Below are 26,526 nucleotides of genomic sequence, written 5' to 3' on the forward strand. Positions count from 1 at the left end.
AGTAGCATAAAATTCTACAGATGAAATGAAAGGGTTCTCATTTTCTACCAGTGGTGTTGCAGGGAACAAAAGAGAAATTATTTGCAAATCATTCTGTAAAGCTGGAAATATGGCTGAACTATTTCCTATTAATCCAATCATCACCATCTCTCCCCTTACCATCAGCAGCACTCGTGTCAACTGTAGGAACCTTCCTTTAATAAAGACTTGGACATCTGTTAGGCAAATGTTGCCAATTTTTCTGTGATTGGGTAACATTCGTGATGAAGACTGCTGCGACTTCATCTTTGGAATGAAAGCACCAACCTCATTTTGCGGAAAGGCACAGTTCTAGCAGGACTGACCAAGGAACTCAGTTCCCTACACAACCTCACTTCCTCAAATGACAATTTGTCATGCTGCTATTTTCTGTAACAGTCCATCAACAACAAGATGCTTCTCAGATTCATTTATCAGAATTGTAATTAGGACATGTCTTAGGGTAGTAAGATTGGGCAGGGAAAAGAAAGGAAGAATATACAGTATTTTAAGTCTCCACACAGTATTAGGCAATAGGATAAGCACTTTAAACATATTGGTGCATTTATCCTAACACTTCTTTTAGACCATAAATTCTATAAAAGGCATATCTGTTTTGTCCATAAAACATATGAATATCCTCAGATATTCATAATACATAGCTATGTCCTCAGAGCTTCGCAGGGTTCAGGTATTTGGTACGTTTTAAAAATGTTTCTTTTTTTTTTTTTTTAAGATTTTATTTATTTATTTGACAGAGAGACAGTGAGAGAGGGAACACAAGCAGGGGGAGTGGGAGAGGGAGAGGCAGGCTCCCCGCCGAGCAGGGAGCCCGATGCGGGGCCCGATCCCAGGACCCTGGGATCATGACCCAAGCCAAAGGCAGATGCTCAACAACTGAGCCACCCAGGTGCCCCAAAAATGTTTCTGAACAAATGAACTATCATGCAAGGGTAATATTAATGTACTTAAATTTATAGAAATAAGAAATCTGAGCTTTGGAAAGATTAAATCATTTGCCTGATTGGTGGGTTTGGCTGATAGTTACATTTAGGTCTCCCTAACACAAAAGTTTGTGCATTTTTTAAAAAAAGATTTATTTATTTGAGACAGAGAACGTGAGCCAGGCTGGGCGCGGGGGGCGGCGCATGACAGGGGCAAAGGGAGAAGGAGAAATTTTCGCAGACTCTGCACTGAGCACAGAGCCTGATGTAGGGTTTGATCCCAGGACCCTGAGATCATGACCTGAGCCGAAACCAACAGTCAGCCGCTTAACCTGAATGAGCCACCCAGGTGCCCCACAAAAGTTTGTGTTTTAAACTAATTTACATGGAATGACATATATTATTGACCCTTGAACAACATAGGTTTGAACAGCATTGGTCCACTTATGTGTGGATTTTTTTCAATAAATACCATATATAGTACTGTAAATGTATTTTCTCTTCCTTATGATTTTCTTAATAACATTTTCTTTCCTCTAGCTTACTTAATTGTAAGAATACAGTATATAATACATACAATATATAAAATATGTGTTAACCAACTGTTTATGTTCTCGGTAAGCCTTCTGGGCAACAATAGGCTATTAGTAGTTAAGTTTTTGAGGAATCAAAATTTATACTTGGATCTTCAACTGTGCATTGGTCTGGCACCCCTAACCCTTGTATTGCTTAAGGGCCAACTGTACTTTTCTTTTTTCTCTTTGTTACATCTGAGTTTCCCAGATACAAATTTATTTTTAAATGATACAAAATATAAGGTAATAAATATATGTGGGTTTCACCCAAACTTGATTAAAATCAGAAAAACTCAAGTTTAAAGGTTGACTACTGATATGCCAGATACATTGAAGACATATACTAAGGATCTGAATTAGTTTTCTAACACTTGGATGATACATTCCAGAACTATGCTTAATTCCTATTGGTGGAAAGCCCCATTATGTTCTGTTTTTTCAAAGCTTAGTCCTTCAGGAGACTAATAGCCACAAAGCTCCAGATGTGGAAAAACTGAATTAGGTAGTCCATATGGGTGATGTAGCATTAATGAAGAACAAGAAGCCGTTTAAGTTTCTATCAAAATTATAACAAAGATTTAACTTATCCTGTAACAATATTATTTATTATTTACACCATAGAATATCTGAGCTACAGAAGGGTGAATCACTCTTTCAAGACAAATTTAAAATAAAATAGGTTTAAAATACCTTATCACTTCAAAAGAAAATCATAGGACCACTCAGGAAATGACACTCCTTGTCATGGAAATCCATGTTGATGCTATCAGTAAATGGCCCTCTGAGACATGTAACTACATGCCGCATCTCCTTTTGCTTCCTATTAGGACTCTATTAAGGATGTATCCACTGCAGATTTTTCACACTGATATTTTGAGATCATTGATATAAACTATGAGGGGCCGAATCCTAAAATGCCCCCCAAGATCCTCACACCTTGGTGTATGTGCCTTGCATAATCTCCAAGAATAAATACGATGGCTCTTACTTTGATTAGGTTATGTTATATGACACACTTGGCTTTAAGACAGGGAAATCATTTGGGCCGACTGACCTAATCACATGAGCCCTTTAAATCTGGGTCTAGAGATCAGAGACAGAAATTGGAGAGATTTGAAGCATGGGAGGGATTCCACATGAGAGAAGATTCTCCACTGTTAGCTCGAAAGATGGAGAGGATCATGAGGCAAGGACCTGAGCACAACCCCTAGCAGCTGAGAGTGACCTCCAGCCAGCAGTATGTAAGTAGGTAGTCCACAAAGAAGTAAAATCTGCCAACAGCCTGAATGAACTTGAAAGCATGTTCTTCCCCAAAGCCTCCAGAAGAGAACTCAGCCAGGGTGCCATATTGATTTCAGCCCTGTGAAAACCTAAGCAGAGAACCTGCTCACATCCTGCAGGACTCTGAGAGAATAAATGAGAGTTCTTTTTAACCACTAATTTGTGGTAATTTCTTACAAAGCAATAGAAAATGAATATATAAACTGTTGGTCAATAAGGCAAGAAGGAGTATAACATTTAAAATAATCACTGTTATATTACCTATTAGTCTTCTAGTAAAGCAACTGAAAAGATGAGAAATATGAGAATTCAAAATGAACTACTTTCCTCTGAAGTCACTTGCTAATCCATGAAGCAGGGAAGTAAAATAAACATAATATTGAAACATACTAATGGGTTCCAGCACAACAGAAAATGCTAGGTTTGCTTAATTCTGGACGCAGAGCCTGCTAGCACAGCAGTTACTCCCTCACTCACAGTTTCACTTCCCTGGAGCCCAGAATTCTGACCCTGCAAGGCCAGAAAGGAACTGATGTTGCTTATGTGCCAAGGAACTAACATTTTTCTTCACCTTTGCAATGTCAGATATTTCTTTACATTTGTCAAGTTCATATTCCTGAAAGAAAAAAATTGTAATTTTTAGGTGAGCAGATTTGAAATACTGCTAAGGAATCCTCTTGCCCTTTGATTTTTGAAATCATGATTATAGATTATAATGCTCAAAATATGATCATATGGATAAACTAAATTTATAGTCATACTTATTATGCACAGGAAATTTGAGCCAGGTGAATTCCTAACAAAAGTCACATTCAAAGGCACCTGGAAATCTCCATTAAATTCATCGAAACCTCTGGGCTCTGTGATGGCAAGTTTTCCTCAAATATTTGTGAATTGACATCTTCCTAACCTCATTGAGAGCAAAAATTGGTGGCAAACCAAGGCAAGTATCCAGAACTGACTCTACTCTTCTGTCAAGCAGACAGCATGCCAATAGGCAATTTATAATATGCCAGGCTGTGTCCCTGCAGTGTTTGGAGGTAGACCAGATGCCCATGTCAGAGGAAAGGGGAAGCCAATGACATTCAAGCTACAATAAATAGATTTCTTCCTCAGTCAGAATATGTGCAAGATAAAGAGACTGAGAAGAGCTCAGCCATAATTCCATCTGGCTCAGCAGATCTGCAGAAAAAGCAAGGAAGGAGGTAATTTGAAGAAATTATTATATTACCAGACCAAAGAAAAGAAACCTTTTCTCAGAAGAACAGTCCTATAACCAATATAGAAATGGCAAAACAAAGGAGCCCACCACTCAAAAGTGACCATGAGAGGGTGAAACACTGGAATGGAAGTTCACAGATAGAATTTCTTTGCCTATTCTGACCATCACACACTTTTTATGAATTGACCACCGTGTCCCTTTGCACTAAGTGTAAATTCTGATACAGGACAGAGTCACCAGATAGAAAAGTTAGTCCTAGGGGAAAAAATTAGGCTCCACTAAAAGAAGGGTTAGCTCTTTCGGATCATCGCATCTGCAATTGGGGTGAATGTATATACACAGTGGCAGAAATACTGAAGATCTGATGGCTACAAATTGCTTGAAAAGAAATGACAGCAAACTTATTTCTGCTAGTCTTTTGTGATTTCCACATCTTATGCCACCTGGTCCCACGGAAGCACAGTTGGACAAATCTGCCCAGAGCACTCAGAGTGACTCATGAGGAGTCACAGGACCACGCACAGAATCTACCTTAAGATTTGGTTTCCTTTTCTTGGAGGCTCTGAAAGGGGTGCCAACCACATTCAATATCAGGTTTTCAGAAATCTCAAAAGAGAAATTCTGCCCCATTGCCAAAAAGTTACTTCAGAAACCTCACTGCACAAATGGCTCATGAAATAGGCTCACCGGGGGTGAAATCTATCAAAAGATGAGAGTCTGATGTTAAATGCTGTTTAATAAGCAACAAAAGAGAAATCAGAAAAAGAACCGAGATGAAAGATCATCACAGGCTATGCCAAAGTGAAACAGATAAACAAATAAAAAGATATCAGCTTGATAGTAACAATTTTACTCATCGATCCTCCCGCCTGTGACCTACTTTTATGCAAGGAATTACTCTTTCTCCAAAAGCAGTCAATTTACACTAGAACCCGTAGTAGCCAAATGCCAGATTATCACATAACAAAAGGAGTATAAACATTGGGATTTCTGTCTACTCATACTATTTCAAACAGCTTAATCTTTGGAATCAGAGAGACAGGACTTAAAATAGACTAACAGAATGACTGTGTGTGTTACTTAACCTCTCTGAGCTTATTTCCTCATATGTTAGATGTTCATAAATGTTTCTTTCATGTATGATTTACAGGGAATGAAATCACACATATATCACAAAGCAGAACATTTTTATATAACATAGTGGTCACTGAGTGCAGATTCCCTTACTCATCCTTTATAATCTTCATCTCATTAACATAGGCACATGGCATGAAGTGCACCCTAGGACTCTTCTGCCATCTGCAGTAACTAGGCAGGGAAAAGAGAAAGCCTAACGTGGAAGTTTAACAGGTTGATCTAGCAGTCATGACTTTCAGAGCTGAGTGATTTTTGTTTCCATTTTGCCACGCTGACCTGACTCACTCTCTCCTCTTAACTGTAATAATTTCAGGAGCTAGAGACCTTAGGGCTCTTCACTGGATTTTTGAACGTGGCTGGCAGAAATCTGCCTTTATTAAAATCATGCATTCATCCTCCTGGTAAAATCCCACAAGAGCAAGGACTTATCTGACATAATTTTCTCCACACAGGTCAGTGTAAGACAGAAATAGTTCATGTACCAAACTGCCCCACGCTTTGAGCCAGGAGAAGGAGGGGAAGAGTGTCTTGCAGCTGAGCTTCCTCCTCACAGCTGGTGGCAAAGCTTGCCCGGCCTGCTCTCCCAGCATCTTCACCACCTGCAGCCCACCCCAGGCCCAGAGGGGCTTCACAAGAATTTGTTAAGCAAATGTCTACAGCATCCTTATTAAGCCTTTTTACAGGCTTCCAAAAGCTATGACCTAAAGAATTCTGGAAACTCCTTGATTTTGTCTCCCTGTTTTTCTTAATCTGCAATCTGCCTCCGGTGGTTGCTCAATATTGACTAAAAGCAGGCTTCTCTAATACACCTACATACAATGTACATGGGAAATACTCTCTATCCATCTGGGCTTTTTTCTGTATTTTATGCATTACTTTCCTCAAGATTAGCATGAATTTAGAATGTGAAACTATGGACATTAAAAAAAAAAAAAAAGAAAGCAGTATGTCAATGAAAATACATCACAAAAATATAGAAGGGACAAATATTATTAATTCCTTTTGTAGTACCTCTGAAAGTCCTAGCTACAAAGTAGTTGTTTGGGAAGATAACAATTCATCACTATTGATGGGACAAAATTTTGGCTTCTGAAATACAACTTGAAAGTATCACAAAGCAGACCTCTATTTTCAAGCATGCATATGGAGACACACTACACAAAAACATCCACACATTCATGCACTGTCCAATAATTTATGTACATTCTTCATAATAATGAGCGAATTGGCCTCTGCCTACTTAAAACTTAAGGGGCGCCTGGGTGGCTCAGTCAGTTAAGTGTCCAACTCTTGGTTTTGGTTGAGGTCATGATCTCAGGGTTGTGAGATCGAGCCCCAAGTCAGGCTCAGCACTCAGCATGGAGTCTACTTGGGACTCTCTTTCCCTCTGCTCCTCCCCTACCCCCCACCTCCACGCTCTCTCTTTCTCTCTCTCTCAAATAAATAAATAAATCTTAAAAACAAAACAAAACAAAACTTAAAACCCATGTATTTACTAACACTTGTCTTTCATGTACAGCAAGCCATCCACTTTCCAAGGCTTTTCTAGCTATTGCAAACTAAATCTTAGATACCGAAAATGAACATGTACTTCGGAATATGTTGGAGTGTTGTTTGAAGTATTGTCATTTAATTTAAAGATATAAAGGGCTTGAGAGGCTACTTCACATCTCATTAAAACCTTCGAAATTGTCAACAGGAAATCAGGAAATTACAGATTGCATTTAACCTACTGCAGGGAAATCATCTTACGATGAACTTCCCCTATGCCAAGAAAGGTGACTAATGGGAGAGTTCTTTTCTCCTCTTTCTCCCCAATCCCAGCTTGTCCTGTTATTCACCACATCCCCACATCATTGATCCACTTGTTCTAATATCTCCTTAGTCCAACCAGACAAATTCATTCTTGGTCTCTTTGTCTTACCATCCTTCATCTCCTCAGAAAACCCCTACAGTAGAATTACCACAAAGCAAACTTTGGCTTCAAGGTGAGATCCACAGTCTATGGCTTTATCACCTCTGACATGAATTGCCAGAAGATCCTATCACATCAGTTCAGTGCAATTACTGGAAATAGTAACTGGATATATAAACAAGGAAAGCATGCAGAGTTGACCACCACAACCCCTAGAGGTCTCAGAGCTTTTTAAAAAACAACACTCCTATAGCATTTCCAAAGAGAACTTTCCCTATAGATGATACAGCAGAGGACATTTCTCCTTGAATCTCAAAACATTACCCAGTATGGCATCATCTTATTCTCAAGCCTGTTCCAGCCCTCTGCAGAGCTATGTTTTAACATCAAATATTTAAGACCAATCCTTACTTCTTAACAGTGTTATGGTCAAGCCTTCATATATCTGAAAAGAAAACAAAGTAAAACAATTCTCTGATGTTACTTTCCTAGAGTGGAAACAAAGTAGGTTATAATCAAGTCACAGGTACTATATACATTCAGTTTACCAGATAACCCCTGTCACTGTTAGTAACTCAATAAAGCCAATGACACTGGCGCGGGGGAGGGGATGTGTGCAAATGCATGACCCCTTGACTGCTCTCTCACCTCGTTCTGAGAAACAGCATCATTTTTTAGAATGATCAGGTTCCCGGCACTCTGCCCACTTTGGCCTGTGGGGTGCCTGCTCTCACTCGCAGCTGCTTGGGCTCCCCCGGGCCCCAGTCCTGTCTGTGCCCCTGTGTTATAAAACATGAAAGTGTCACTCCCTGAGCCTGCTGTCAGACAGGCCTTGTAGCAGTAGGTCTTGGTGAGGGAGCCATTCCCGCGCACTTCAATGAAGTGCGGCTGCACCTTGAGGCCATGCGGTATCCTGGCCTCGATATTGTTGTTGGCCTGTTTGTTTAGTTCAGCGGGGCACCGCTCCCTCACTCCACAGAAGCCCCCGCAGCACGCGGTCCCATACGCGGTGTAGCGGTAGCACTTGATGATGCTCAAAACAATGATTGTCAAAAGGAATATAAAAGACACTGTGCTTAATGCTATGATTAGATAGAGTGTAATTTCAGAGTATGTCCGAGGACTCTTAACATGTCTCTGAGTATCAGGGAGGATTCTGGAGACTCTCTCCACCACAGCCACTGTAATGGCCACGGAGGACGACAGTGACGGCTCGCCATTGTCGCAGACCACCACCGTCAGGTTGAAAGTCGTCCCACTCTCATCTCCCATCTTCCTGGTAGTCCTAATTTCTCCTGTGTGTAGCTCTACTTTAAAGAGGTCCAGCTCAGAAGTCTGGGCCAGATGGTAAAAGAGCCAAGCATTCTGGCCAGAGTCTGAGTCCATGGCTATGACTTTGGTGACCAGATAACCAGCAGGGGCAGTTCGAGGCACCATCTCGATGGCTGCTGACGCATTAGTTGAGGTAGGGTACAGGATGTGAGGGGCGTGGTCATTCATGTCCACCACGTACACATTGGCGGTCACAGTGCTGCTCAGGGGTGGACTCCCCTTGTCCTGGGCCTCCACAGTCACAAAGAACTCCCGAAACTTCTCATAGTCAAAGGAGTTGACAGCATAAAGGCTGCCACTGGCACTGTTAACGGAGACATAGGAGGTGACCGGTAGCCCTTGAACCTCCCTCTCCAGGAGGGAGTAGGTCACCTCCGCATTCTCCTTTTCATCCGGGTCTGTGGCTTGCACAGTGCAGAGCAACACCCCTGGCAAATTGTTCTCCTCGATGTAGATGGAGTAGGAGTCCTGTCGGAAGCTGGGTGGGTTGTCATTGATGTCAGAGATCTCAACCTGCAGCGTCCGCTGGGATGTGAGCTGTGGTACTCCGCCATCCGCGGCTGTCACCGTGATGTTGTAGGCAGCCACCCGCTCCCTGTCCAGAGGACTGCTCACCACCAGCGTGTAGGAGCTTCCAAAGCCATTCAGTCGGAAAGGCAGTGAGGCCTCCAGGCCCAGGCTCACCTTCCGGTTGAGGCCCGAGTCCTGGTCGTTGACACTGAGGAGGGCCACAACGGTGTTGGATGCAGCGTCCTCAGGCACTGGGCTGTACAGGTCCGTGAGCACCACCTCTGGTGCATTATCATTCACATCCACAATGTCCACCAACACCTTGCAGTGACCCACCATGGGCACGGGACCCTGGTCGGTCGCCTGCACATAGATCTGGTAGGAAGAGGCCTCCTCATAATCCAGGGCTCCACTTACCCGCACTTCCCCAGTGCTGGCATCGATGCTGAAGAGCTGCCTCTCCCGGTCCGACGTGTAGCTGCTCAAGGAGTACCTGAGCTCGCCGTTGGAGCCCTCATCCGGGTCCGAGGCATTCAGCTTCACCACCAGCGTGCCTGGGGGGGCGTCCTCCCGGAGCTGGACGCGGTAAGTGGACTGGTCGAAGGTGGGAGAATTGTCGTTAGTGTCCAGGACACGCACAGAGATCTGTGCCGTGCCCGAGCGGGCTGGACTGCCCCCGTCCACAGCTGTGAGAACCAGGTGGTGCAAGACTGCCTGCTCGCGGTCTAGGCCCTTCCGCAGCACCAGCTCCAGCACCTTACTGTTCTCCTGCAGGGGTTTAAGGTCCAGCTCGAAGTGCTCGCTGGGGCTGAGCTCGTAGGTCTGCACCGAGTTGGCGCCCACGTCGGGGTCCTGCGCGCTCTCTATGTGAAAGCGCGCTCCGGGGGCCACCGATTCGCTTACCTGCAGCTGGTAGTCGGGCCGCGGGAAGCGCGGCGAGTTGTCGTTGATGTCCAGGACCTCCACCTCCACGGCGCTCACCGCCACGGGGCTGTGCGCCAGCACTTCCAAGCTGAGCAGGCAGCGAGGCCGCTGCTCGCACAGCGCCTCCCGGTCAATGCGCTCGTTGACGAAGAGCGCGCCACTCGTCAGGTCCAGCTCCAGGTAGCGCGGACTGGGCGCACCCAGATGGTTGATGCGCAGGCAGCCGGGCCCCAGGCGCCGCAGCTCCAGCCCCAGCGCGCTAGCCACGTTGCCCACAGGCGCGCCGGGTGCCTGCTCCTCCGGCACCGAGTATCGCAGCTGGGAGGCCGCTGGGCCCAGCAGCAGCAGCAGGAGGGGCAGCGGCGGCAGCAGCCAGGACATGGGCGCCCGGAGTCGCGGATGCTCTGTCGCCCCAGGTCTGGGGCCCGCCAGCTCCATAGCCACCGGCCGCGGCGGAGGTAGGAGCCGGGCAGGGCCGGAGGCAGCAGTTTTCCCAGCCGTGCTCCACGCCCGGGCCCCGCCTCCGCCTCCGCTAGTGCCACCGTGCGCCCGCTCCCCCACGGCTCACGCGCTAGCAAACGCCGGGGGCCGCTCCGCTCGTCGGCCCCCTGGAGGGCTCCTGGCCCCGCCGCCCCCGCTGACTCCCCATATCCCAGCTCCTCCGCTCGCCGCACAGTCGCTCCGCCTGGCTCCGCTGCCTGCCCGTCGCCGCCGCCGCCGCCGCCGCTCCAGGGGGAGGGAAAAGGAAGCAGAAGGGGAGGGGGAGGAGTGCTCAGCAAGTCCGGCTCCGGTTCCGCACCGAGGTGGCAGACGGCGACCCGGAGTGATCGGTCGCTCCAGCCACTCCAACTCCGGCTCCTTCACCCTGGACCCGCGGGATCCCGGCGGACCGCGGGAACGCGGCCACTCCCTTTCTCCCTGCCCCCATCTCCCTGTTCAGCCAGTCTCCACCGTCCCTCGGCCGCTGAACGGGTTTCGTAAGGAGATTATTCTAGGACAAGCAGTTATGTCTCTAGGACTTGGGCTATCACCTTCCCAGGAAAAGATTTCCAAGCGCAATTCAGGAAAATAAACTCGGGGCCTTAGCTAAGTATGGGCACCTGGGCGGCGGCTACACATTCAAAAGAAACAAACGCAAGGAAGGCGCTCTGGGGTTGCTGATGATGGGAATTGTTCACCTGACCCCAACCTTTTCCCTACAATACTCCTAAATAGTGCAGAAAGTGTTCAACTCCTGGGGCAAAGGGAGGGGGATGGCAAGTGCGGTTCTCTTCTGCGGAGCAAGCCTAAAACTAACATCCTGGGATCCCAGTACTCAGTTCTGCTCGTAGCCAGGGGCTTGCTTTCAGTGTGTACCTTGGCAAATAACCAATATTTCAAGTTTTAAATTTTTCTTTCAAAAATGGCTCCATGAAACTGCAGGCTAAGGTCTTATTTGACCCCTTTATATCAGAGTGGGGACATCTGGTAAAATTTTAAAAAAATTCTTTCCTCGAGCTTTTCCTTCTTTTACTTCAAATCTTTTAAATTTATCATCCAAGACATTTTCTTTGTTCTTTCAAGAGTGTTTTTAAAATTTTTCTTTAACAGATGACAATGTCTTCAAGAGCCTGCAAAACCATTACATCAAGAGGGTTACTCTTGATCTCCCAAGCCAGGCTGGAATTTGGACTCCACTGAATGCTTTGCAGTGAAAAATCTGCTGTTATTAAGCAAACTGTGGGAGGCTGGGATTTCTCTTACAACAGCCAGCAAGTTTCAATGGCTACGGCTCCCCTTCCATAAATATGAGGCTCCTTTACACCTCTGGCCCTCCTTTCTTCTAAGACTCAACCTTGTATTGCTACAGAGACAACAAAAAGACAACCAGTTTTCTCTTCAGTGAACAAGAAAGCAAAAGGATCCGAGGAAGTGTCTCTGTGCTGTGTCACGGCCGCTGCTCTGCTCCAGACACCCACTCTTCCCAGGCCTTCTCCTCTCTTCCACAGGAATTTAAAATCCATTGCCCCACATGCAAAAAGCACTCACCGAAAAGTCCTTTCCCTTTCTCATCTCCCAGCATCCTCTCACTGCTAAGATCTCCCTCTGTGGGTCATTTTCTAGCTCCGGGCTGGAATAAAGCCAGAATGAGAGCTGACATTTGGCATTCTTCCCTCCTTGAGGGGACAGGTGAAGGGGCCAAAGCAATGATCCTGACACCCAGATTTCAAAGGCCTCAACTAGCACATCCCTTCCTTCCCACCAAGTTCACTTGCTGACAACACTCCACAACCTAACCACTTTTATTCCAGAGATGCTCCCAGATTCCTCCTATCACTGCTGCTTCTTATTTGTCCTCTTTGTTCCTTCAAGGGTGCAGAGTGGGAAGCAATTTCCATCACATTCTATTCCTGTCTCCTTTCTTAGGTCTCTGGCTTCTCCCTCTCTGTCTGCTTCCTCCCCAAATGTCCCTACAATAACTCTGTCTCTGTTTGCTATGGTAATTTGATCTCAGAAAGCCTTAAACTCTCAAGTGCATGAATCGTGGGCCTGGCCTGTGTCTTCACCCATTACTTATTTCTGAAAATAAATGGCTTATAAGTGGAATCAAGTTAGAAGTTGTCAGGAAGAGTGACCTTTTCTTCTCTCATCTCCTCCCAGGCCCTGACGGTCACTGCCACCTCTGCGCACAGGTCAGAAACCTGGCCACTGGGTACTGACCATGCGTGGATCTGTGTCCCTGAAAAGATCACAGGCACTTAGAAAGAGATTAAAGTGACAGAGGCTTGGTGAAGTTTTTAATGGAAGCCCCCAAGTGTCACATCTCTAGAGAAAAAACAAGGCTTGTCTTTTAGCAATTTTGCCATCTTTCAGCAAGGACACCTGCCAGGTTGTCCATTTTGATGTGTCAGGATCGTAAGTTTCAGCTAGTATTTACTCCCTCGGTGACTGAGAAGGCAAACAGGAAGCGGACACAAATCCGCCATCTTTTCGAAGACATCCTACTACAGAGATTGTCCTATATCTAGCACTACAATGACTTTGTTCCTCACACTATCGTACTTAGCCCCTTGCCAGCCTTGCTAGTTGGTGGAATGAGGTTGCTTAGATTGCTGGCAAGTGCCCTGTCGACAATATGAATGTTAATGCCTTGACCACTTCTTCCCTTGTTATGTACTCCTTCCCTTGGACCTTCAGGAACCCCTATTAAAAAGCAGAATAGCACAGTGTTTAGGAACACAGACTTTGGAGTCAGTCATACACTTGCCAGTGACTCACCGTGTGGCCTTGGACATGCACTGAAACCTAAGCTTCAGTTTACTCATTTTAATCAGTGAAGACAGACGATATTAAGTAAAACTCATAGGGTAGTTATGATTATATGAGATGATGTATTTAAAGCAATTTGCATAGTGATTGACAAGTATGTTTTAACTATTATTATGATTAAAATGCAACCATTTATCACCAAATAATACCTTAGTTGATAGTCTCTACATAGCATGGAGGAAGTCAATGATGATAGGAAGCGGAGTGTGCACCAAAGTTAAGCTTTCCCAATTGCTTCTAGAGCTTATCCTATATTTTGAAGACAAAAACCATTCCCTTTCTATATCACTAAGGAAAAGGGACTTCTGTCATGAGGATTCCTTCAAGGGATTTGCTTCCTCACAAGAGATTCACCTTTTTTAAAAAAAAGATTTGAGAGCGTGTGCACAAGTGGGGATGAGAGGCAGAGGGAGGGGGAACAAGGAGACTTCCCCCTGAGTGCAGAGCCCCATGCGGTGCCTCAATCCCAGGACCTGAGATCATGACCTGAGCTGAAGTCAGATGCTTAACCAACTGAGCCACCCAGGTGCCCCCAGAGATTCACCTTTTTAGGATATATGAAAATACTTTAGCAACAGAGCACAGCAGAGTTCCCAAACATGCTGTAATCTCCAGCACATAATACAGTGCTTGGCACTGGATCCCACTAATAAAGTTGTTGGACTCTAAAAAAGGTTCTGCCCAAAAGTATTATGTGATCATTCTTTCTACTTTATATTGTAATTATAAAGTACAAGTATTTGCTGCTTATAACTAACAAGAAAAGTGACAGGTTAAGAGAAGTGCCATGATAGGCAAGGTTTTGTGCCATGGTAGGCACAGTTTTGCTTATCCCCATGGTAGACAATAATTTTGAAATAGTATTCCTCAATTGTATCCCTTAATTGTATTTGTCAAATGCATCTATCATGAGGTCATTGGGCACAAGAGCAAAACCAATCACAACCACAACCGAATTAAGCCTATAAGAAAAATACTGGCACTCAGTGAACTCTCCTAATTCACATAAATTTGTCCTTTATTATTGCATCATTACAAATAATTTTACTTTGAAATGATCAGAACCAGGGGCGCCTGGGTGGCTCAGTCGTTAAGCGTCTGCCTTCGGCTCAGGTCATGGTCCCAGGGTCCTGGGATCGAGCCCCGCATCGTGCTCCCTGCTCAGAGGGAAGCCTGCTTCTCCCTCTCCCACTCCCCCTGCTTGTGTTCCCTCTCTCGCTGTGTCTCTCTCTGTCAAATAAATAAATAAAATCTTAAAAAAAAAAAAAAGAAATGATCAGAACCAAACTATGTGGAGTCTTCTGGCCGTAGGGCAAGGGGACATACTCCATTAGTTTGATCAGGCTTTGGGCTGACCATGATGAGAATATCTGCCAAATCAGGAAGGATCTAATTTTCATTTGTAAGATGTATATTTATGTTGTTCCACAAACTGAGTGCATGATATATAATTTAAAAACAGACACATGAATATCCCAATGTTTAGTGCAGTCCAAAGTTATTAAAAATTTTCACTTTGTTATAAAGGAATAGGACTTCTAATCTTTATGCATCTCCAGAAGTAAAATACTTTCCTATATGGTTACAGCATTCTCTACAGGTATAGCATCCAGTGGATGGGGAGATAAAAAAGATTTTTCATATAACATGACAGCTAAATTTTTTTTACTTTCCCTTCCCTCCAGAAGGCATTAGCTTTCAGGGAGAGATCTCTACATCTTTAGTTCTGAGAATCTAATATACTGTTGATTCTTGACTGAGGCATCTAAAAATTGCTTAGAATAAACAAAGGGACTCAAAATATCTTTGGGTGAGTAACAATAAAAGGGGAGAATAGGTTAAAGGATTAGGACAGACAGTGTAACATTAACAGATAAAATAAAACTGTTCAATTATTTTGTGGCCATGCTTATCTATCAGTATTCTCAATGGAGATAGCCTAACAAAAATCATAGAATGTTAAAGGTTGAGAGATATTCAGAGAGTGTATCACCCAAATTCTTTATTTTTCATTGAAGGAAATGTTTAAACAAAATTTGAACCTCAAGATCAGTGCCAGAAGTTAGTCAAGTGTCTTTAACAAGATAAATGATCTTCCGGGGTAATGGAAGAACTTACAGATGTGACCAGGGAACCAAATTTCCTATTTTTTTTTTTTTTTTTAAAGTGCCATTGAGGGCGCCTGGGTGGCTCAGTTGGTTAAGCGACTGCCTTCGGCTCAGGTCATGATCCTGGAGTCCCTGGATCGAGTCCCGCATCGGGCTCCCTGCTCGGCAGGGAGTCTGCTTCTCCCTCTGACCCTCCTCCCTCTCATGCTCTCTGTCTCTCATTCTCTCTCTCTCAAATAAATAAATAAAATCTTTAAAAAAAAAAAATAAAGTGCCATTGAGCTTGATATAAATTCCTTTAAAACTCTAATATTAAAAAAGTGATTGTTTATGAGCACTTAGAAATGAAGGCATTCATGCTAGGGACTACTTCGGCTTAACAAACCTTGAAACATCAAACCAACTGCATAGACTTAAAAAAAATATTTCACATTGGCATTTTAGATTTTCAGTTGCTAGAATCCTTCATAAGGGAAATGCTACAGGCATAATCTCTCCGAAGTTCATGGAGACGGTTAAACAAAATCTCCCAATATAACCTTGCAGACAAAATGAAGAAAGAAAGGCTGCAAAAGAGTATAATTAGGTGATTTCTTAACTGTTTGAATAACACTGCCAAAGAGTGTTTATTAATGGAATGCTTCAGAAGGTTAAACCTAAGTGGGTGGATACAGCGATCCACTGACTGGTCTTACTCCATTCAACATTTGATCAATGATTCAAGACAAGGAAGCCTCAAGTGTCCAGGCCGATCCAGCAATAAGTTGAGCTCTCTGGAATGAGAACAACTGTCTAGGTTAACCATGTTTCTAATTCACTGAAATTAGTACCAGTATTCTATCTGAGATTCAGTACATGCCAGAAATTCCTAAGTTTGTATTTAAGCTAACTTCTGGCTTCTAGTATTGCCATTAAAACTTGTTCCCAGTTTCCATTCATCACTTGAGGCCTCTTATTTTAATAGAAATCCTTCTCTGGCCTTGTTTCTCCTTGTAATTCTTGGGATTTTAGCCATAGAATGAAATGAGATGGGAATCTGGCACTAAAGAACATCTTTGTTCCCAAGTGGGTTTTAGCCAAAGCATTCATTGATTTGGATACTTTTTTTCCTTTCTCAAAAAAAATATACATATTGTTGAGGTTCCTTGAATTTGAACTGTTTTCCAAGATATGACCTGAGCTCAGTCTAAGTGAAGGCCATAATTTGCTTGCTGCTTGGAAAAAACAAACAAACTACACCTCTCAGATACATCTCAAAAGTATCTGTTCATATATTCAAAGTATGAGGTAATTGTTGGCTTTTGGGGTCCCTCTTTCATCCTGATGCCTTAGCACTTAACAGTTATTATTTCTATACATATTATCTCATTTAATCCTCACAAGAGCACAGTGAGGTTGGTATTGATGAAGATACTGGATCAGAATCTCCAGGGAACTTTTTTCCATGCCTCTGTTTCTCGAGATTCTACTATAATATCTGACCACTACACATGCACTCCTGATTAAGAATTGTATTATTTGGGGCACCTGGGTAGCTCAGTCGGTTAAGCGTCTGACTTCAGCTCAGGTCATGATCTCAGGGTCCTGGGATCGAGTCCCGCATCAGGGTCCCTGCTCAGCAGGGAGCCTGCTTCTCCTTCTGCCTGCTGTTCCCCCTGCTTGTGCTGTCTGTCTGTCTCTCTCTCTCTGTCAAATAAATAAATAAAATTGTTTTAAAAAAAAAGAACTGTATTATTTGGTCTCAAGAGCTATTAATTTCCAAGTATTTCAAATGGGATCCTATTCAATTCTTTCCATAACTACAAATTTCTTTTTCTTTTAGAAACTTCGATTGGGGGGCGCCTGGGTGGCTCAGTTGGTTAAGCGACTGCCTTCGGCTCAGGTCATGATCCTGGAGTCCCTGGATCGAGTCCCGCATCGGGCTCCCTGCTCGGCAGGGAGTCTGCTTCGTCCTCTGACCCTATCCCCTCTCATGTGTTCTCTCTCTCTCATTCTCTCTCTCTCAAATAAATAAATAAAATCTTTAAAAAAAAAAAAAGAAACTTCGATTGGATCTTCTGAATTTTTTTAATGACTAGACTTGATAAAATTGTGATATAAAATAAATTTGTATTTCATACCCCAACCTCTCCTTTCAGTATCATCGTCCCACCTACGATATTCTGCCTAAATTTACAAATGGGGTTTTACAAATGATTTGGACTTTTCTGATACAAATCCCACTCACGTCTTCCTTGAGATAGATTTTGTTAACATAATTCAGCTGTTATGTACACAATACATTATAAGGTGGGTAAAATATAAATCCTCTAAATTAGCTAAGTTAAGATGTAGTGTGTTTTCTGTGAATATTAAAAGATCCTTTAAGGAATTTTGATGAGATAATTAAGGTTATCTAAAAAACTTTCTTCATCAAAGGTCCTTTTGGGGCACCTGGGTGTCTCAGTCAGTTAAGCATCTGTCTTTGGCTCAGGTCATGATCCCAGGGTCCTGGAATCTAGCACCAAGTTGGGCTCCCTGTTCAGCGGGGAGCCTGCTTCTCCCTCTCCTCCCCCCTCGTGCTCTCTTTCGCTATCTCTGTCTCTCTCTCTCTCAAATAAATAAATAAGCTCTTTTTTTAAAAAAGCTCCTTTTATTCAAGTTATTCAGGAAAGACATTTAGATTCTTCAATTTTGTGGTAACCTCAGAATTTTTTACAAAGCATCTTTTAGGTAGTAAGATCTAGGATTAAATTCCACGAGCAATTATAGACCCCCAGCTCCTTCAAGGTTTTTAATCACATTGTATGCTAAAATCATGCACCTAGGTAATGCCCTCTTCTAGTACTCCTGCTTAAAGTAAAACCAGATTCTATGATTCAAGATCTAGCTCTACTGTTTACTAATTATGTGTCCTTAGAAAAGTTGTTTAATTTCCCTAAAACTCAGCTTAGTAAAATAAGAAACACATAGTACTTACTACAAACATTTATTGAGATATAGCATGTAAAAATTTCAGTATATAAGTTCTCAGTGATTATTAGCCAGAAAAAAGAAGGGGTAGCATAGAGATAGAAGTCTCATGAAATTATCCAAATAACCTGAGGAGAAGGGAGGGATGAGTCAAAAAAATTGGGAAATCCAATCTTCTGCATTCTCTTTTTTTATATTACAAGCAAAAAAAGCATATTCTACCTAACTGACAGAATAAGGTAGAGTGAAAGAAAATCTAGTACTGGTTCTATTTATACAGCATCTCTGAACTAATGGTCTCAAAATATCTTAAAATCATTTAACTTGATGCATCTAACTTTCAGCACTGAATAGGAAAAAAAATATACATAAAACTCCCCAATCAATCAACACTTTAACCTGTGACTTTTCTTTATCTAAATCTATTGGAGAATTCTCTAATAAATCCAGTGAACCAAAGACAATGGAGTGGTAACTTTAACAAAGATATAAAATTGAGGCATAGAATAGTGCAATAGTTTACTAGAAATATGGAATTGATTTCAAGCAGACATGGGTAAAAATCTCACTTTCTCTCTTTCCAATTCAATGTTACACCTATTATAACAGAGTTGTCACCCTAGGATTTTCAATATCCTTTACAATTAAAATTTTATCACAGCCTCCCATGATTAGTTGTCTACAGTACTCTTAAGCTAGACTAGTATTCCTTTGATCCAGTTATTATAAGCTCATTTAAAAACTCAGCTGTATATGAAACATTTATTGGTTTATAAATCAATATATACATAGGATATATTGGACAGCTCTGCCTCCTAGGATATGTGGATTTAAGCTACCAAGAGTTGAGAAATAAAGAGGATTTTCAAATTACAAAAAGTCATTCTTTCCAAGGGTCAATAATGATGTGTTAAGAAAGTAGCAATCATCTCGATAAAGTCAGGCTGTGATTTCCTGGGTACAAGGATGAATATTACATCTCTGGATGAAAACGCTGATTATAATTCTGAGAACTTGGCAATTGTAGGATGCAGACGGACACAGAAAATTATCATTAATTATTCCCAAATCTTAATTCCCCCAGGACCAATATATTTTGCAAAAAATTATTAAAGGATTCAATGGTGTTAAACAGGAAGTGCCAACTTGGAAATACAGGAAGTAGGAAATCACATTTATCTCCATATAATTATTTCAGAAACTCTTGTACGTTGGTCTAATTAAGGAAGATTTAAATTCAAATTTATCAAGCACTCATAATCTAGTATGTGCCAATCTCATTAAAGAAATATTTTAATACGCATCAAGATTATTGAGTCAACATTAAAAGTGTATGGAGTAAACCCTGTAGGCAAGCAGACACTGTAATTCTCCAACAAACCCTCATTCATCATTTATCTTAAAGGCAGAAAAGTTTGAAGGTCTAGATAAAGACATTTCTTTTCTTCCTTGATTTAGGTAAGTTTAATGGCTCTCAAGTTTTGGCATCCATAAGAATTTCTCTGTAAGGTGGTACCAATACAACTAGGAACACTGTACTTGAAAAATTTATGTGATTTTCAAGCTTAATATTATTTAGATATAATATTCACCATACACACTTATTTTGGAAACTTAACCCTTTAGAAATATGTGCATTGTATTTCCATTTAATTTTACCTTATGTCTATTCTTTTTAAAATTTTTAAATCTCAGAATTTGTAAAGAAAAAATTGCTTTAAGGTGTAAGAATCTTAATGGCAGAGATAAGTCAGAACAAAACAATCTCACTGTATTTTTATTAAAAGAAAACATATCCCAGCTGTCTCTCCAATGCAGATCTTCCATCCAAGAACTTACTTGGGGTGTCCAACTGGCTCAGTCCATAGAGCATGCAACACTTGATCCCGGGGTTGTGAGTCTGAGCCCCACATTGAGGGCAGAGATTACTTAAAGAAAAGAACTTACTTGATATCTGATATGATAATGAATTGGAATGAACTGTTAAAGTAGAATAGGAATGCTTTTATTCTTTGAGCACACATAGGTGATATTCTTGATTTTCTTACATAGAACCAACATCATTCTAAACAATAGTTTATTCTCCTGATGTTTGGAATATATGCATTAAATACTTGTTTAGACACACATACACACACACACACACACACACACACACACACACCACAACACAAAAGAAAACATGTCCATGTTCAGATGCTGGGGAACTTTTCATTCATTCAACATTTATTGAACGTTAACTTTGTGGCAAGAACTGAACTAAATACTTAACCTCTTGTAGCACTTTCCTGGTACCTCTTATGTATAGTTTTAATTTATATATTAAACTGGGGTTAGGTGTGTACATATCTTCCCTGTTCAACATGCTTAAGGGACAGAGTTTACTCATTCATGCTACAGATACTGAATGAATAACTATTATTGTCAGACAATCTGCTGGCTACTGGAGGAAATGGCAAAAGAAATAGACATGATATTGATCATGGAGTAGTGCAATAAAGGAGGTGGATGATAAACAAGTGAACAAAGTAGGCAAAAAGTGAAAATGTCATAAATGTCATAAAAGAAACAGTCAAGAAATTACAATAAAGGATACCTGAAGGAAATACACTCAGAAATGGATATCAGCAAAGGCCTTCCTTAGGAGGTAACATTTAAAAACTGTGACCTGAAGGATAAGAAGAAGCCAGTCATGCAAAGACTAGTGAGGAGAGCATTACCTGCTGGGAGAACAGCCAAGTGTGAAGGTACTAAAGTAGAAAAAGTCAGGGCACACTTGAAGATTAGAAAGACAGTCAGTGTGGCTTAAGCATAAGAAGCAATGGGAGAGTGGCCTAAGATGGATGAGAAACAACCAGGGGCGGGATCTTATAGTCTTGCTCATTACCATAAAGAGTTTGGATTTTATTCCATTTATACCAAGGTAGTAAGCCATTGTAGGTTTTAAACAGTGCATGAGATGATTAATTGTATATATTGTAAAATACTACCATAATTGCTATACGGAGAATGATCTGTGGAGAGCAGGATTGGGGGTAAGGGTGCAATTACAAGGATACTACGTCTGTCCAGGGGAGGTAAGATGGTGATGTGGACCAAAGTAATGGCTGTTAGTCGAAGATGGACACCTGTAAACTAAGTTTCAGCGGTGGAATTTATAGGACTGATTAATTAAAGAGCAATGACAAGCTACCCTTTAGAGAGGGAGCTGTCAGGAATGACTCCCCAGCTTCCACCATGAAGAACCAGGTGGACAGTGGAATCAGTTTCTAAAAAGACTGTGGGAAGAGATGGCCTGAGCAGGTCTGGAAATCAAGGGTTCAATTTTAGACATGTGTGAACTGCCTGTGAGAAAGCCAAGCAGAGATGTTAGGTGATCAGACAGGAGAGTTTGGAACTCAGCAGAAGGGTCTGGGCTGAAGAATTTAAAATTACAGTGGCACCTGGGTGGCTCAGCTGGTTATGCCTCTGCCTTTGGCTCAGAGCCCCGCACTGGGCTCCTTGCTCAGTGGGGAGCCTGCTTCTACCTCTGCCCCAACCCCTGCCTGTGCTTTCTCTCTCTCTCTGCCAAATAAATAAATAAAATCTTTAAAAATTAAATAAAATTACAAATGAATAAATATTTTCTGAATGAATGTGGACACTGGGTAAAGGGGCAGAGTTACCCTTTATCCTTTAATAGTAGCTTCGTGTACTGGCCTTACTCTCCTTTTCTGCTATAGCAATACTCCTTATTTCTTATATATAGGTCCCTTCGTGAAATACTTACAAAATTGTACAGAAGACCTACCCAAAGCAAAGTGTACTTGGTGTTCTGGATATTCTTAGAAGCAACTAATAAAGGAAAAGACACCTGGGGACCACTAGCCAGTAAAAGTACAGCTTATCCTGCTGTAAAAAAAGAGCCTCTATTACACACATATGTGATTTTTGAATAAGTGAATACAACATACATATATTTTAGGTTTTTAAAAGACATAAATTTTGGTTATACTTCCTATGTGATTTATTTTTATTTTTTATTGGTCTTCTATTTATTTAATTTAGGTTCAATAATATGTGTCCTTGTACAAAATTCAATTCACCCAGAATTGTAAAAAAAAAACAAAAACAAAAAAAAAGTGAAAATCCTTCAAATCCCGTTCTCTTATAGACTACACCTTTAATAGACAATTGTATGTCCTGGCAGACTTTTACTTATACATATATAAATGTATAAATGTCAAAATGTAACCATATGTTGAATAATGTCACATGCTTTTCCTTCATCTATTGAGATGATCGTGTGATTTTTATCCTTCATTTTGTTAATGTATGTCATGTTTAATGATTTGTAGATGTTGAACCATATTTGCATCCCCAGAATAAAAACCACTTAATCATGAAAAAAAAAAATGTAACCATACTCTATACAGTATCATGAACCTTTGCTTTTTTATTTTTACATAACATATATGATGGATGGGGTGCCTGGGAGGCTCAGTTGGTTAAGTGTCTGCCTTTGGGGTGCCTAAACTTATGTTTCATTCTTAATAATAGCTAAGAATGGATATCCACCTATGTATGGATATTTCATAATTTATTTTTACTCCATGATTGAATATGTAGGTGCATTTCTGAAAGTGTGTGCATGTATATGCCTGTGTGTTTATTCTGAGAGATACTTAGTTAAAAGTATGCATATTTAATTCTTAGTTAGACAGGCCAAAATGCTTCCCTAAATTTTTGTGCCAGTTTATACTCTCAATCAATAGTAAACAAGCCAATTCATTTACTTCGATTTGTCTCCAAAATTCTTAGTTCATGATGTAGTAAAGAAACACAGAATCACCTTCACAGCAGTATTTTGTTTTCCTTAATAAAAAGGTCTCACATTATAATATATTTCATATGACTTGCATAAATCCTAAATGCTCACTGAAAAAGTCTGCTTACTTCTTTGAATTTATTTTACTTAAATCGACTAGTTTCATCATAGTGTTTCATATCATCTTTACCCTATATCCAACAGGGTTAAAGTTTATTCCTTTAAGAACATATATATTTTTTTTAATTTTTTTATTGTTATGTTAATCCCCATACATTACATCATTAGTTTTAGATATAGTGTTCCATGATTCATTGTTTGTGCATAACACCCAGTGCTCCATGCAGAACGTGCCCTCCTCAATACCCATCACCAGGCTAACCCATCCTCCCACCCCCCTCCCCTCTAGAACCCTCAGTTTGTTTTTCAGAGTCCATTGTCTCTCATGGTTCTTCTCCCCTTCCAATTTCCCCCCCTTCATTCTTCCCCTCCTGAAGAACATATATTTCTTGATATCTCACTCTCCAGCCCCTTTAGCCAAAAATAAAGAAATTATTATACTTAGTTCTTGGACAAATGTGATATTTAAGCAAAAACTTAAAACATAAGATCTGAAGCTGAATCCTGTATATCTAAGTAAGGTCACAACAGGCCTTTCAGAGAAAACAATGTAGCCTCTGGACAAATTCATAAAGTAACTCTTTGAGAGCTCTTGAGAATAAGCAAAAGCAGGCAGATTTGAGGGGAAGTGGGAAGGAGTCAAAATTTGGAGAAAGGGATTAGCATGGAATTTTCACTGCTTTGGCGTGCAGGTCATGATTGTGGCATAGCATGAGGAAGCTAAAGTTCTAATAGATAGCCCTCAGTTTCTCTTGCATGAGGAACAAGAGGAAGGAGCCAGTGGCAATAAGCAAGCAGGGTGGGGGAGGATACTTGAACTAGAGAGAACCAAAAAAGGGATCTTTAAAGTCTGTACTTGAATTCTTTCCACATATCTACAGATCCCTGAAACACACATATAGAAAACAAGGCTAAAGCTAAAAGAACTAAACTAATGAGCTATTGCCCATCACAAGCAAGAGAGAATTTATATTTTTAGTCTAACCAAGTTTTTCCTCTACTAAAACAAAAACATTAACACCTTTCAGAGGAATATAACAGAATGCAGTCTCCACAACAAAACATGTATAATATCCAGGACACAATTCAAAATTTCTTAGCATATAAGGAACCAGGAAAATGTGATGCATTTTCAAGGGTAAAGACCATTTAGAAGCTCATCATCATCAAACCTGAGATAATGCAGACAGTGACTTAAAAGTAGCTACTATATTTAATTAGGTAAAGGAAAATATGCTGGTAATGAATGGAAAGAAAGTAAATCTTAGCAGAGAAATAGAAAATATAAAAAAGAGTCAAATGGAAATTTAGTACTAAAAAGCAGAATATCTGAAATAAAAATGCACTGGGTGAGCTTAGTAGAAGAATGGAAATAACAAAGGCAAAATGCAGTGAACCTGAAAATAGAGCAATAGAAATGATCAAATATGAATTAAGAAAGAGCAAAAGAAATGAAATAAAATAAAGTCTCAGACACCTATGGGACAAGATAGGAATACAAATAATGAATATTAAAGACCAAACTTTAACCCTACTATGATGAAATCAGACAATATCAAGATATCTCATATGTAGGTAATTGGAATCCTGAGAGGAGAGTGAGAAGAGAACCAAAAAAATATCTGAGGAAATAAGAACCAAAAATTTTCCATATTTTGTGAAAAACATAAATTTGCAGATTCAATAAACTCAGCCAAGCCCAAACAGGATGAATATGAAGAAAGGCACAAATGAACACATCACAGTCAAACTTCTGAACCAATGATAAGTTAAAAAAAACCTTGAAATCAGCGTCCCTTACCCCCCAAATGGAGAAACAAAAACAACCATATTACAAAAAGGGAACTCAAATAGCTATAGAAAACTCAGAAATCATAGAGGCTGGAAGACACTGGAATAAAATCTTTGAAATGCTGTAAGAACAAAATCTATCAACCCAGAGTTCTATATCATCCAAAAATACATGAGAAATAAGTACATTTTCAGATACAGGAAAAGGAAGAGAATCGTTGCAGCGCATATGCATTACAAGAAGTGCTAAATGAAGTTTTTTTGGGTTGAAGTGAAAAGATACTATGGGGAAAATCAACTGTTTAGGAATAAATTAATCACAGTGCAAATGGCAAATATCCATATAAATAAAAATGACCTTTTTCTTCTTAATTTTTTTAAAATACATAATGACTGCTAAGGCAAAAATTATAATTTTGTCTTGTGGGGTTAATATCTTTTGATATTTAATACTAACAAAAATTATAACATAAGCAATAGCATAGGAAGAGCTAAATGGTTTTGCACAGTTGTAAAGTTTCTATGTTTTATGAAAATGGTATTCTAGTAACTGTGAGTAGACTGAGGAAAGTTAAGAGGTATGCTATAATCCTTAGAGCAACCACTAAAAAATGAAAGTACATGTATAGCTAAAAATAGGTATATCTAAAAATGAAACGATATTAAAAAGAATATTCTAGTAATTCAAAAGACAACAGATAAGGGGAAACAGAAGAAAAAATAAGAGGGGACAAATAGAAGACAAATAATAAATATATTAGAGAACACAAATTCAAACATATCAAAAATTACCCTAATGTTATTGGACTAAACCCTTCAATTAAAAGACAGAGATTAGCAAAATGGATAAAGGAACACGATCCAGAAATATTCTTTCTACAAGGGCACACTTTATGTATGTATGTATGTATTTAATTTTTAAAAAATGTTTCAAGTTTTTATTTAAATTCTAGTTAGTTAACATGTAGTGTAATATTAGTTTCAGGAGTAGAATTTATTGATTCACCACTTTCATATAACACCTGGTGTTCATCACAACAAGTGCCCTCCTTAATACCCATCACCCATTTAGCCCATCCCCCACGCACCGCCCCTCCAGCAACCCTCAGTTTGTTCTCTACAGTTAAGAGTCTGTTTTATGGTTTGCCTCTCTCTTTCTCTTTTTTCCCCATGTTCATCTGTTTTGTTTATTAAATTCCACATATGAGTGAAATCATATGTCATTTGTCTTTCTCTGACTGACTTATTTCACTTAGCATAATATACTCTGGTTCCATTCATGTTCTTGCAAATGGCAAGATTTCATTCTTTTTTATGGCTGAGTAATATTCCATTGTGTATATATACCACATCTTCTTTATCCATTCATCAGTCAATGGACATTTGAGCTCTTTCCATAATTTGGCTATTGTTGCTAATGCTGCAGGGTGCATGTGCCCTTTTGAATCAGTATTTTTGTATCCTTTGGGTAAATTCCTAGTAGTACAATTCCTGGGTCATAGGGCAGTTCTATTTTTAAATTTTTGAGGAACATCCATACCACTTTCCAGAGTGGCTGCACCAGTTTGCATTCCCATCGAC

At 40.7% G+C, this 26,526-nt stretch overlaps 1 protein-coding gene across 3 annotated transcripts in view; it reads right to left on the minus strand.

Annotated features, from left to right (window-relative positions):
* LOC116645323 (protocadherin alpha-C2) overlaps positions 1-26,526 on the minus strand; it is an 84,813-nt gene that overhangs the window by 36,629 nt on the left and 21,658 nt on the right. Inside the window, exon 1 of one of the 3 annotated variants that reach the window (XM_032425470.1) lies at positions 7,741-11,357. The exons of 1 other annotated variant lie outside the window; for it this stretch is intronic. In XM_032425470.1, coding sequence (XP_032281361.1) covers positions 7,741-10,296 — 2,556 coding nt within the window. In that variant the 5' untranslated portion in view covers positions 10,297-11,357. Of the gene's footprint in view, positions 1-7,740; positions 11,358-26,526 lie in introns of those variants that run through there. One more of the 3 variants, XM_032425468.1, reaches the window with a different exon arrangement.

The sequence above is a fragment of the Phoca vitulina genome, unplaced genomic scaffold, assembly GCF_004348235.1.
Source record: "Phoca vitulina isolate PV1807 unplaced genomic scaffold, GSC_HSeal_1.0 scaffold32, whole genome shotgun sequence".
Lineage (NCBI taxonomy): Eukaryota > Metazoa > Chordata > Mammalia > Carnivora > Phocidae > Phoca > Phoca vitulina.